This window comes from Gavialis gangeticus, unplaced genomic scaffold (genome assembly GCF_001723915.1).
Source record: "Gavialis gangeticus isolate Ggan-Ray unplaced genomic scaffold, GavGan_comp1, whole genome shotgun sequence".
NCBI classification, from domain to species: domain Eukaryota; kingdom Metazoa; phylum Chordata; order Crocodylia; family Gavialidae; genus Gavialis; species Gavialis gangeticus.
Genome location: NW_017729030.1, coordinates 32113392 through 32127138, shown reverse-complemented (window position 1 = coordinate 32127138; position 13747 = coordinate 32113392). Strand labels below are relative to the sequence as shown.

Genomic DNA, 13747 nt, shown 5'->3' with positions numbered 1-13747 from the left:
TTTTTTTTTTTTTTTTTTTTTTTTGGAACTGTTGCAAATTTTAGCACAGGTATTTCATAAATATATTTCTGAGCAGCACCTTGGCACCTACTTATATGTAGTAGAAGGATCTCAGCTACACACCTATTTTATGGAAATAAGCGATTCGTCCCCAGCATATTTGGTCTTCAGGCTAAGGGCACACGAAACTCAAGGGCTTCCGAACTCAAAGACCTCCAGGCTTGGGGCCTGCATGTAGGATGCCTGCCATGGATTTGGAAGTATATAAAACCCTAACCTAGACAGTCTGGGACAGAGGATGCTTGCCAGTGGTAGTACCACATGGACCTGAACAACTCGGCTCTGCTCAGTCAATGGAATTTGGAGCTAATTTGACCTGAGATGCTAAATTAAAAAAACAAGCAAACAAATGAACAAATAAAATTATGCATGATATTAGTCCAAAGCCAAAGGCTTGTGATTTACCACATTGTACATTGGGGTGGGCCCCAGCAGCATCAACAGCATTTCAAGCCATGGTGACCCCACAGCACAGCACTTGCTCACTACGTCATGTATTCCAGATACCCGCAACAAAGGATCCATGAGCTAATTAGTTCCCCACTCATGACAAACTGGGTGTTCTCATCTAGTCTTAGGATGCTCCAAAAATTTATATGCAGATGAGATGCAGGGCAACCTGGTCTGGCTTCACTTTATGGAGGGCAGGGCCACACTAATTATATGAGACAGGCTGTGAAGCAGGGTGACAGAGGGATCTGGGGGAACTGTTTGGGGCCCTGTTTCATGATGATGTTTGCTGGGCATTTAAGGCTAGTGAAGAAACAGGAATCACTGGAAATGGGAAAGACCATGTATGTGGCTCACTATGACTTTTAAAAGAATCAGCAGTGAGGGGAACTGAGCTTATGGGCACTACTATGTGTCTTATTCAAGTGGGCTGCACTAACCTATCCTTGCAGCATGTTTGCCCAATATGGGCCATGGGTTTTATAGTTGTGCTCAGTGTTGACTATTAAATCAACTTCATAGTTGGTTTCCATTGCTGAGCACGTACTGCTTTCGGCAGCAATTTAATTACAGACAATGTATTTAGTAAGATTTCGCAGTATGTGATTATAAGAGAAGAGCCTTTTCTCCCCATGCAAGCTGAGGTGGGGAGGGGGAAGAGAGGGGAGAGGCAGGGCGGACTTCATTTTGTATTCAAGAAATTTTGGTACTCTTCTGTCTAAATTTTGATATAATTTTGTACAGCATTATACATATGAGCAAAATTTACCTCTGTTTGTAAACTATGTTTACATTACAATTTTGTTTGGCTGTAGGTCTATGGTGTTTATTGTTTCTGAAATAGACTCCAGCCAAGACAAGATTGGAAATTACTTATCTAAATGATCAAAATGTGCTAACCAGTGGTTTAAATTGCTGCCGTGCCATTTTTTGAAAACAACAACAGGACAAGTATTTCTGTAGCTCTAACAACTGTCACTCAAATTCTTCATTTCTCAATATGTTTATATTATTCCTTGTAAACCCATCATCAAGAAGAGACAAAAAAACTATGCTCCTTATTCCAAGATCTTGTGACAATATCCTTATAAGCTTTAACAAAAATAAAGCATTTTAAACAGACAAAACTGCATTCTGAATGCTCAACAGGGCATTAACATAATTATACTAATGACTATACTATTTGCCTCATACATTCATATCATTCAATTAGATAATTATTTACTTCTTTCCCCAAACCAGTATGCATTATAGCACACACTACAAGAATACAGCCCCGATGTTTTATAAGAAAGAGCAATTCACTAACTATAAACATGCAAATGTTGAATTTGTAAGAACTTTCAAAATGCAAGGTGTCGTTTTAAATAAGCAATCATAATCATTATTTTTTCATGAGTCCTCAGGATAGTAGTGGCAGAAAGTGTGTTTAATATATCATCTAACAGACTTTGTTGCCTCTAAAGGGAAACTGTTCTGATGAAAGACGCTGAATTGTAACTAATAGATTTCATATATCTGCCAGTTCAAGCTAGACTAGATTGGTGAAACAGCTTGTCATGGGATTTAAAACAAAAACTAGATGCGTCAACTGCACAGCATCTATACTGTTAAATAAATTAAATATATATTGCTTTAGGTATTACACAAGATTTATGTTTCCAATAAAATATTTCCTCTTACCTTCATAGTTCCACAATCCATTGAAAGGTTTTCCTGGCTCTCCAAGTGGTGCTGGAGGATCATTAAAGAAGGGAGCACTTATTTCCATCAACAATCCTCCGTCACTCAATTTAAGCCTGATCTGTACTGGCTCATGGCTCACAGGTAAACTGTCCCAGGTGTGTTCAATTTTAAATTCCATCTAAAGATTTTCATGCAATAAATTGGCAATGTGGGTACAATCAACAACACAAGTCTTTTTCAGCTGTAACAAAAAAAAAAAAGTTGTTTTAAGTATGACACACCAAGGCACTCAAAAGAGAAAAATGATCCTGCAGGGAAGGGAGTATAACTTAAAGGGTCTTAAAGAAGATTGTATTATTCAGCTGAATTCACCAGGCAGGACAGAGGCAACATTATAGACTTGGGACTGTGTGGTGTAATCCTGATCCCCTTTGCTTAGCCTAAACAATCAGGCTTCATGTGGAGCAACAGACAGAAAGATTTAAAAGGAGGTGGGAATGAGTGGCTTTCTCTGTTAAAAGAAAGAATCCAAAATTCTCTGACAAAAATATCCAAATCTGAATTTTTTCACAATTAAAGTGAAATGCCTTTATCTATCTATCTCAGCTGAACAAAATGTTTTATTGATATATTTACAGTTTTAAAGCAATTTGGAAGCCTACTAGTGCCTCAACCAGTATAACAAAATAAATGATAAAGACCTATATATTGGTGTTTGATTTTGTTTTTTTTATCGTGGGAAATCAGAACTCCCCCTGCCCCCCTTTGCTCACCAGGACAAGGGTCCTGCAGCAGTTGTCTCCCCTCTGCTTTGTGGCACTGAGCAGCCCCGATATGCCCCTCACTGCCAAGTCACAGACCCCCCCCAACCCTGTCAGTGCCCTTCACTCTAGACCCACAGCCCTTGCCTACCCCCTACTCATTCCCTCCTAGCAGCAACTTCCCCCCTGCACCAGGACCTGGGTCCAACTGCAGGTCCCCCCTGTTGGACACTGGTCCATCTGCAGCTGTCCCCCGTGCTGCTTTGTGGCTCTGAGCAGTGCTAACCCCTGCTTTCTGCTCCCTGCACCTGTTGGCAGCAATAAGGGCCAAGTTCAAGTTTGGGGGCAGGAGGAGAGTGTCCCAAATAATTTTAGCTTCAGCTCAAGCACCCACCCAGAAGCCAGGGACAACTAGATTTAAACTGGGGTATCCGGAATGAACAAACTTTTCCCTTGCAAGCAACATACCAAACAAAAGCCAGTTTTATTGCAGGACAAAGGGGAAAGAAACACAAAGTACAGCCTAAAGCAGCGGGTCTCAACCTGTTTCCTACCGGTACCCATTTGCAGAGATTCATGGCCTGTCCTGACCCACAGCCCCCTGGCCCTGGTGGTGCGCAACCCATAGTCCCTGGCCCAGCCTGTCCCCTCCCCACCCTCGGACTATGCTAGTGTTCCTCGCTCTCAGCCCACAGGCCCCTGTCCCTCCCCCAGCCCTGCTGAAGGAGCCCCCAGCTACCCGTCCCACTTGGGCCACAGTGCAGTGGCTCTGGCTCATGTGGGTGGCAGCAGAGCAAATCCAGCCCTGCCACAGGCTGGAGGAAAGAGGAGGGGAGGCCTGTGGCAGTCCCTGTCCTGGGCTGGGGCTGCCATGCTGCAGCAGATAGCCTGGTCACAGCCCCTTCCACCCCCCAGTAGCATCCCCCGGCTGCCCAGGCCCTGTGAGCACCCAGTACAGCCTCACAGCTCTCCCTGGTACCCTTCCCCTGCTGGAAGTGGCAGGCACCTTCCCGCCACCACTCTGCCCTGCCGTAGTCTTGGCACTTTCCCAGGATCAGCGTTTCTCAACACATGGCTCACGACCCTCTGAAATCTTCTTGCAACCCACTTTTGGGTCACAACCCACATGTTGAGAAACACTGGCTTAAAGCACTTTTAAACTGTGAGGCTTAAGTTCTGCAGTCCAGCCCCATCTGGGCTGTTTGCACTCCTCAACCCTCCAGGGCCACTCACTCATTCCCGGACCCCCTGGTCCTTGGGCCTGCTGGGATCGCCACCTCCCCTACAGTCTTGTCAACATCCCACCAGATATTGCCGGGAGTTACAGCATTCTAGCCACAATTTTCATCTTTCAGATGTTAGCCATGAGCACTAAAAGGAACCCCAAGTTGGTGGAAAGAAGTTTCAACATCGGCTGAATTTACAGTCAGTTGGAGGAGAACCACTGCATATTTTGCCAGGTTGGGAATGCAGTCTTCAACCACCATCCAGAACTGAAAAGGATCCTCAGCATCTCCAAACTTGTCTCTGACAATCTCTAAATACACTTGCCATTCCATGTTGCATTCATTGCACAGCTTTAATTCCAGTTTCAGTTTCAAAATCTGTATAAACAGCACCAATTTGTTTAGGATTCAGTGCAGAAACAGCATGGAGAAAAATCAATTGCTAGCCATTTACTTTTTATGTTCTACTATCTCAGTTTATCAGCAGAGCTTTGAATAGCTGCGAACCCTTTTGCATTATCAGTTGATGCAAGATGCTCCAGCCATGAAATTAAATGCAGGACACTTTTGTACACTTGGTGTTTTTGGGACTGAAAAGTGTCCAGTGTGTCCACAGGAGTGCTTTTGGGACTGTAAAATGTCACCAGGCATCTACAGTTCTCTCCAACGTACTTCAAGTCAGTGTGCAGGTCTTCTACCACTAGTTCCCACAGAACAGATGTATCCTTTTGTTCCATTTATTCACCCTCCACAAACCCATGGTAGAGCTGGTAGTACTGCGTATGGTACTTTAAACAACGGAATCATGTATTCCACCTGGTCACAACTGGTGCAGGTACAACTGTTGGCAAATCAATACTCTGTTCCTTCAGGTATCTCAAGAACCATGCATGACGAGCTGGAGCTTTTGCTAAAAGTGACCTCAAAGCAACAAATCAATCTACTTGCTTGAAGGTATCTTGCCAAGTATTTCCTGCCAGAGCAACAATATGTGCATAGCAACAAACATGTACAGAGTTTGACCACAGATTGCAAAACAAGTTCTTCCAAGCCTTCACCATGTAGCTTGCACTGTCTGTTACAAATGCTAATATCCACTCAAGTGGGATGCTGAATTCCACCATACAAGAAATCAAAGTTTGCAAAATGGTGGCATGATTAACTTTCCCCAGGCACCCTGTCTTTACCAATGGTGCAGGAGGAATGTTAGCATGCTAGGAGGACATACCTTGAGCACCTGAAAGAAAATGTTGAAAACTGGTGTATTTTAGGAGTCAGCTGTTTGTTGGCAATTACGGCAATGAAGTTTCCCTCAAAGTCATTAAGAAAGTACTGTTTTTCCTCTTCAAAAAGAGCTGGTAGGTGGAAATGCAATTAGTGTGACTTGGGAATGGCACTGCCTCCCTTAATATACTTGCCGAAAAAAATCCCTGACAACATGTGAGTCTATTTTATGCACAGAAAAGTCTGCTTTAAAACACAGTTGAACAAAATCCAAAGTGACAGTGGCATGGTGGTCTTTGGCAACTGTAGAGCACTGGAATGCTGCAGCCACAGTGCATTGTTTCTTTACTATTGTTGATGGCTCTGTTTCAGCATCTTCTTTTCATCTCTTTTCATTCCGTTTATGCTTAGCGCTTTCCATGCGTTCTACAATCATCTGCTTTCCAATGTGATCTACAGCCTTGCTGCATGCAGTGCAGAACAGCACAGTACTATCAGCGTGAAATGTATCCTTGCCAAACTGAGCGACATACTCTTTAAGGGTGACTACTGCACTCTTCGGCATCTTTTCTAGACTTGAATGCAAGGTCTGGAGGCTGAAGTAAAATTTGATGCATCAAAACGTGAGCCCCTGTATGTAGGGGCTGACAATTCACAACTGCATTTTTTTCCACAGAAAGCATGAAATCAAATGTTTTCTGTGAAAAAAAAAGCAAGCAAGCCCTGCAATTTTGTTGGGGATGGGGAAAAAGGGACTTCCTGGTCCCAAGCATAAAAGGTGGAAAGCCTTCCCACCCAAAAGCAAACCTGACTGGAACCTTTGAACACAGGGGTGCCTGGTGGCAATGCAGGACTGCTAGGCTGCATGGTATCAGCTAGCACTGCCCATGGGGCTCACCCCAGTGCAGCCTCTGCAAGATCCCAGGCAGAAGACATGCTCCCCCATAGAGAAAGGCAACACCATGCCCCCCCAACCTGTACCAATCTGACCAAGGGAAAATTTATTCTTGACCCCAATGCAGCACTGGTCTGCCTCTGAGCCAGATGGGCAAGACCCTATAGCCAGGATCCTCTGGGGCTTAGACTCAGCAGAAGAACTGGCACATCCTTGACTGATAGCTGACCAACCTCTTCTTGAACACCTCCAGTGTTGGAGAGTTCACAGCTTCCTGGGTGCCTGTTCCACTGCCCCCTGCTCTAACTGGGAGTTGGTAACAGCAGCCTCCTGGATGCTGCTGGTTTTCTCCCTTGACTCTTGGGGAGAAAGAAAAATAAAAGCAGTAATAACAGCCTCCTGGGCACTGCTGGCTTTCTTCCCCAGCTTTTGGGGGAGAAAGAAAATAAATAAATAAAATGAAAGCAGCAGCCTCCCACCATGCACTTCTTCCCTGGCCCTTAGGGGAGAAAAAATAAAAAACAGCAGTGTCCCAGCCTGGCCTAGCTGCAGCAACAGTGGAATGGAGCCCAGAGCTGTGCCTGCAAAATTAAGTCCCAGGCTCTGCAAATTAAGCCTGTCCTTACTGATCATCTGGTTTAGGAGCCCTGAGATGGGCAACTGGGTCTTGGAGGGTTGCTGCCACCATGCATTTCCCCCACCCAATCCCCAGTGGCCGAAACTGCCCACCCTTGCCAGCACTCCCTACAAGCCCGCTCCAGCCCTGGCAGTGTCACCACCCATCCCCCTGCCCTGCCAACTCTCCTCGTAGCCCCCATGATGCATTCCTTCCCTGACACCCTCTCTTCCAGTGCCTGAGTGTCCCCATGCCTGCTCCTCCACCTCCCTACCCTCTCCTGTGTGCGGCCCAAGTAACAATATAATTTATGCCCTTGGCCTGAGCAGAGCTGCCGCTGGAGCAACACCCCCTTCTGCACCCTGCCCCTTATACTTGAATCCAAGGCAATGGATCTCCCCTAGCACCCAACCCCATGTTAAATGGGGAAAAAAACCTCATCTTTGATTAAGTAAATATGGCAATATGCACAGCAACATGAACCGAAGGTACTGCATTGTAATACACTTTTATTTAAGGTGTGCTGTACAGTATATAGTACTAAAGATTAGCAATAAGAATGAAAAAAATCTGAACAGGCAATGACTGAATAAAATTAAGGAAAGGGGTCCTACTGATTTTAAAGCAAGCAACTGAACAAGCAGCTTTCTGTAACAGAAGGGGAATTGCTCTATGATAATTTATGAATACTGTAGGTTACTAAACCAGTCACTTACCATATGAATTTACTGGTTTCATTTAAGAACAGATAGCAAGGTAAAACAAGCAATTTTAGTTCAAAATAAGCCACCCCTCAACAACTACTTGAAGGTTACTGCAGGACAGCAGAGCCAAAGGCTTCGAGGACTCTAGTTTAATCTAGCAAAGCTCAGCTTCTTGTCAGACAGTACCAAAGCCCAGAAACTGACTAAAACAAAGCAATTATGATGGAATAAAAATAGGAGAACTGGTTGTTAAGAAGCTGCTCTGAAAGAGAGACTGATAACCAATATACACTGGGTATCTGAAGAAATTAGTCTTTCTTTTGTCATCATGATGGGACAATTAGACATTAGACAGTTTTGAAAACTGTCTCTAAGCGTTTATTGTGTAATTAAATGATACAATAGGCTGGTTAGTATGCTCATTAGGGCTATGTGAAGGTTCGGTCTGCGATTTGATTTGGCAGAGATTCGGCCCGATTTGGTGGCCAAATCTCGGAATCTGAATAGAATCAGAAGACCCTTTAACTTCTCTTAATCAAATTGGAACCCTCTGAATTGATTAGGAGAGATTCAGACATAGACACAGCTTTAAATGTTTTTTCTACATACCTCTAGGTAGCAGATGGCTCATGAGTGCTACAATGCTGAAGTGCATGGAGTGTCCCACAGACGGGTGGAGGGCTCCCCAGTGAGCTCAGCAGCAGACCCAGAAGTGGACCAGAAGTACTTCTGGTCCACTTCCGGGTTCACCACCGAGCACATGGAGGCCCCCTCCTCCCCCCCCACTCCTGTGGGCCACTCCATCCACCCCAGCATTGCAGTGTTCACAAGCCGCGTTGGTACCTCGAGGTACATCAAAAAACTTGTAAAGCTGTGTCTATCCAAATCGATGATTCTCCAAAGCAGCATCAAATCTTCGGATTCGGCCAAATCGAATCAGGGACAGTGATCCGAATCAACGAGTTGAATTGTTGTCCCTGATTTGGGCCGAATCCGAATCAAATAGGGCCCATTTCATACACCCCTAATGTTCACCTAAGAAAAAATGGGAGGAATTAAGCAACATGGAATTTACTGAGGAGTCATGGGTGATGCACAGGGTGCTGTGGCCCAAAGCCCAATTTAAGAGTAGGAAAACTACAGAATTTCAGGAAAGGTAAGGGTATGAGAGCCATTACCCAAAGGCAGTATATAAAAAAGGTGAGGAGAAAGCTGCTAAGCCTGCAGTAGTGACATTTTCCATCTTCTCTCACATGCTGATAAATATCTAAAAATTCCAAAGCTTCAGCCACTTGTGCCAAATACAACTTTCAGCAGAAGGAAGATTAAACCTTTGCTGACTACAGGTGAACACACCTGTCCTGTGACTGAGTAGCACCTGCTCAGCTGCAACACTCCAGCATGTATTATGCTAAACATACAGCTGTCATGATGCTCATGCCTACAGAGCAGTTTCTGTACGGAAGCCTTACATCTATTATTATGCAGCTTCTATTTATTTTCAGTTTCTAATATATAGAAGGAAACTTTGAGAAACATCCACAGCATCTTCTCCTTAACTTTTAATAACTTTTTGTTTATTTGACTGACTTGCTGTATTATCCAAGCAAGACTCCAATCATGCCAGACCATCAAAAAGCCAGGTACCATTCAAGAACACAAATGAAAGAGAACGGCCTCCACTATAATTCTTTATGGAAAACAGCAAGCCTTCCCTGATGTGGAAAGGTGTTGACTCCTACAGATTTAGGTTGCTTTTGACAGACACTATTGTCACAGCATGAATGCATATCTAGATCAGTGTTTCTCAACCAAGGCCCCAGGAGATCCTTTGAAGGGTGATGCAGGAAGTAATGAGATAAGCAAGTACAGGCAGCTCAAGCTCTCCCAGTCTGTCTGGATGCTCTGCAAGCAAGCAGTTTTTGAAGTGGGATGCTGCTTTCACAAAAAGTTGGGGGGGGGGAGCTCAAGTCTAATGAGGGATGCCTCAAATCTAAAAAGGTTGAGAACTACTGATCTAGATATACTTTAATGATTAGGGCCCTAACAAATACACACCAGAAGTGGGTTGCACTGTGGCTGCTTTAATCTTGCAGGCTCCCCTACGTGCACTGCCCTTGCCACTGACTGGTGCAGGGGGCCCCACTTGCAGCTCACTCCTGATTAGGAGGGAAGCAAAAACCATGGTTTTAAATGTGGCACTGTTTTTGCCTCCGGTCAGCAGCAAGCAGCGGCCCCCACTGGGCCCCTTGGGCAATCAGTTTCAGGAGGCAAAAATGGCACCATATTTAAAACTGCAGTTTTCACTTCCCTGCCGATCATAAGCAAGCTGCAAGGGGCATCCCTCCACCAGTTAGTGTCACGGGGGGAACACACGGGGGAACCTGCAAGATTAAAGGAGCCTCAGCACAGCCCACTTTTGCCATGAATTCAGGCCCTTTAATAATCCAAGCAAAAATAAGTAGCCTTACAACTTAGAATCTATACACATTAAAATCCTAAGACTTTCTAACAAATGGCCACTCTGTTCGGGAGATCTTATTCAAATTCAGGGACTAGATTCTATGAGGGGTTGGATCTTAATTATGTCTACAGATGGAAACATCAGCAAAGGATGCCAGAAGGATACAACTTAGCACTGAACAATTTTTATCCCCACTTCAAAACAAAGGTTTATAATACTTGACAGAAACTTCAACAAATATGGTCAGAAAACAACGTGTATGTGTGATCTTGTCAGTCGAGTTAAAACATAGACCTGAACACTTAATCAAGATCTGATGTCCTAATAATGGGATAGTCTTTTCAAGAAGTTTCTCTCACCTATAACTCAATTTATTTTATACCCCAAGGAAAATTGTGTAATAATAAAGAGGTCACTGAATGAAGTCGATCAGCTGTACTGGTACATGGCCCAGCAAATCTGATCCACTCCACTGGGTGAAACAAGTCACCTGCTGTTTCACCCATTGATCCTGAAGAAAAACAAGCCACACATTCCCTGCTTGAAGAGGCATGCCCAGAGATTCCCCTGGATGCATCTCTAAGCAGGCAAAGCTGGAGTTCCCCACTTGCAGAGGAGCATCTGGAGATTTCCTGGGGCATGTCTTTAGGCAGGGAAAGCTTAGGTTACCCATTTGCAGAGACCCATCCTGGGGAATCCCCAAGGCATGTATTTGAGTGCAGAAACCTGGAGTTCCCCACTAGCAGAGAACAAGCCCCAAAGATTCCCTGCGGGCATGTTCTCTGCCAGTGTGAAACCCCATCTCTCCTCACTTACAGAGGTGCACCCTTGGAGATTCTGAGTGGCACATCTCTAAGAAGGAAAAGCTATGCAGGCACTCCTGGGGCTTCAGGGACCTAGTCATACACAGGAATTCCCAGGGCACAATGGATCAGACTCCTCAAGCCTCAGGAGTACCTGCTTGGCTGGCTGCTCATGATCTCACACCATAAGGCTAACAAACCACCTTTCATCAAGGTCCACAAACTTGGGCATAGACGTCTAACTGCTTTCCCTTTAGACTGCCATTAAAACTGTTAGGGTGGTACAAAGGCAAGGTTTAGCATACACTTAGCCTCACTTTTGCGAATATGGCCTAACTTAAGCCAGAGGCCTATTAAAACTACTAGAATGCAAGCTAAAAATTATTCTAACTTAACGTAACAGCCTACAAAGGAGAAACAGGGTACAGCACCTTCCCTCCATTTGTCCCCAAGACGGAACAAATACAGCAGGGACAGAAAGTCTGACAGACCCTTGCATACGGTGTTTAGAGTGAATAAGTTGCAGAATATTCCTTATACACCCACATCAAGGCATCTTACTGCCTTGCCAAAATTCAGGAAGTTTCAAAGTTTCAACAAAAGGGAGAAAAACTATTTCTGCTTGTGTGCAAAACACTGGGCCTTATAACCTCTGGAAAATGCAGCCACTAGAGGGCAACATATTCACAAACATCAGAAAGGAAGGTATGGAAACTTGTGGCAGCAGCAGTCATCCTTTAGAGGGCAATAAGACTACATACTTCAAAATGGATACAAAAATCACATCTCAGAGAGAGGCACCAAGTATATAACTGAGTAAGAAGAGGATCATACAATTAATAGATTAGCTAAACAGTTCTGAGTTATTCTGCTCCATCTTACACAGTGCAGTACTGCCACAAGTCATTCTAAGTATTCTATTAAAATTCCTCTATGTGAACAATGATCTAATTTTTATAAAAGAGAGTGGAAGAGAATAAACTCCTTAACAAATCTTAAACGTGGGTGTTCTGTATGTGAATAAAGTATGTTACTGAATAAAGGGGGAAACAAGAGAGGGAAAGGAACTAAAGTGGAAGTGATACATCGTTTCACCTACACAGAACCACAAAATGATTATATGCAGATAACCATCCACAAGAACAGTTAGATGCAAGTCAGAGATGCAAATCATACACATTAGTATTAAGGTATTGATCCCAAAACTCCTTGAGCAATAAGCAGCACAAATGGGGAGGGGGGGAAAGGGGTGCACTGGTTCTCTCAAAGGACACTAAAGTGAAGCAACTATGAAGATTCGTATCAACTGAAGAGAAAGATCATGTGTACCTTTCATGTAATTCTCCACAAGAAGCAAGTCACTCTTAATCTCACTGCTTTCCCTACTCTGAAGAATCCAGGGTTAAATTAAAAAAAAGGGAGGGGGGAAGAGGGGGAGGCAAGCACATAATGATTAAGCAGATAAGATACCAAGCTCCCCTTCTACATTAGACAAGAACAATTCAATAATTCACTTACGTGTATCAGGTTCTTACGAGGTTCCCAGTGTGTGGGACATCTTTTTTTTTTTACTGCCTCTACTTGCACAACACATCGCCTCACTGTTCAAAAATCTAGCCCTGTCCAAGTGTGTGTGTACACACCTATGCTGATTTACAAGATATAAAACTAGAAGCATTCATGTGAAGAAATAAAAATAAATTATATATTTATTGTGTGTGTGCATATATTTAAACAAATTGTAAATATATTTTAAATGATATATTTATAATAATATATAAAATATATATGTAACAAATTATAAATATAGTTATAATAAATATCTAATGTACACAATACACGTGTATATATTATTCTCACCTTTTGGAAACTAGTTACAATTCCTGTTGCTAACAGGACACATGCCACACGCCCCTTGCCTGTGGAAAGCTGACTCAGAAGAGCGTAAGCTGAGTTACAAGTTCTAGAAATGACAAGAGAAATACACGGCTGATTAAGTCATTCACTATCACAGTACGGAATAAAAGTGGTGACACCCAAAAGAAGCTCCACATGCAGTCACCGAAAAGACGCGAGCTGGTACAAGGTTCTGGGCAAACCACAAGGGGCTCCATCCCAGTTGCATCTGCACAACGACAGGCACAAATCTAAGTTCAAATCCGTCTCGCTGGGCAGAACGGAGCAGAGATGGCGCTGGGTACAGGAGTGCACAGCTCTGCCCATTGCTTCGTGCCATATTCACAACTCGGGTCTAGACGTGAAGCTCCAGACTGGCGGTTCTCAGCCTGTTCAGCCTCTGGGATCCCTTCTTCAGTCAGCCCTGAACTTTCCCCATTTTTTTACAACGGGAACACAACAAAGTGAGTTTCCCCATGGTGAAGACTGGAGAAAGCCCACACCAGGGGCAAAGGCACCACAGGGTCTTATGTGCAGCCTCTCGGCTTGGTGAGCAAATAAGCTCTGCGCACCCAAAGGCACTAACGCCTCCAGGGGCTGCCAGAGGGGCTTGAGGCACCCCAGGCTGCTGTTGGTAGCCCCGCTGAGAAGCGCTGCTCTGGCAGACAGCAGTTGTGGCGGGGCAGAGACCTGCTACGGGACAAACGACCCGACTCAAAATAAGGGCGCTGGTGGCAGGGAAGGGGAGCCCACCTGAGCACACCTTGGCGGGAACCTCCGCGCAGCACGGCTTGCAGCGCCCTCCCCGGTGCCCGTCGCTCAGGAGGTGACACAGAGGGAGGCTGCCCTTAGCTTTCGGGCCCCGACCCGCGCCCCCACAGCAGCCCCCACAGCAGCTCCCGCCGCCACCCTCGGGCCCCGCCCCCGCCAGAGCTCGCGCAGCAGTGGGGGGGGGGGGGGGG

The 13747-nt window shown here is 44.8% G+C and overlaps 1 protein-coding gene across 2 annotated transcripts in view; it reads right to left on the bottom strand.

Moving 5' to 3' along the window:
• Window positions 1-13212, bottom strand: part of LOC109301154 (UPF0462 protein C4orf33-like) — an 18458-nt gene extending 5246 nt beyond the window's left edge. Inside the window, exons 1-3 of one of the 2 annotated variants that reach the window (XM_019522093.1) lie at window positions 12952-13212; window positions 12750-12852; window positions 2194-2374 (exon numbers count right to left, since the gene is read on the bottom strand). In XM_019522093.1, the coding sequence (XP_019377638.1) occupies window positions 2194-2374; window positions 12750-12852; window positions 12952-13112 (445 nt within the window). In that variant the 5' untranslated portion in view covers window positions 13113-13212. Of the gene's footprint in view, window positions 1-2193; window positions 2438-12749; window positions 12853-12951 lie in introns of those variants that run through there. The other variant, XM_019522094.1, reaches the window with a different exon arrangement.
• Between the last annotated feature and the right edge of the window lie 535 nt (window positions 13213-13747).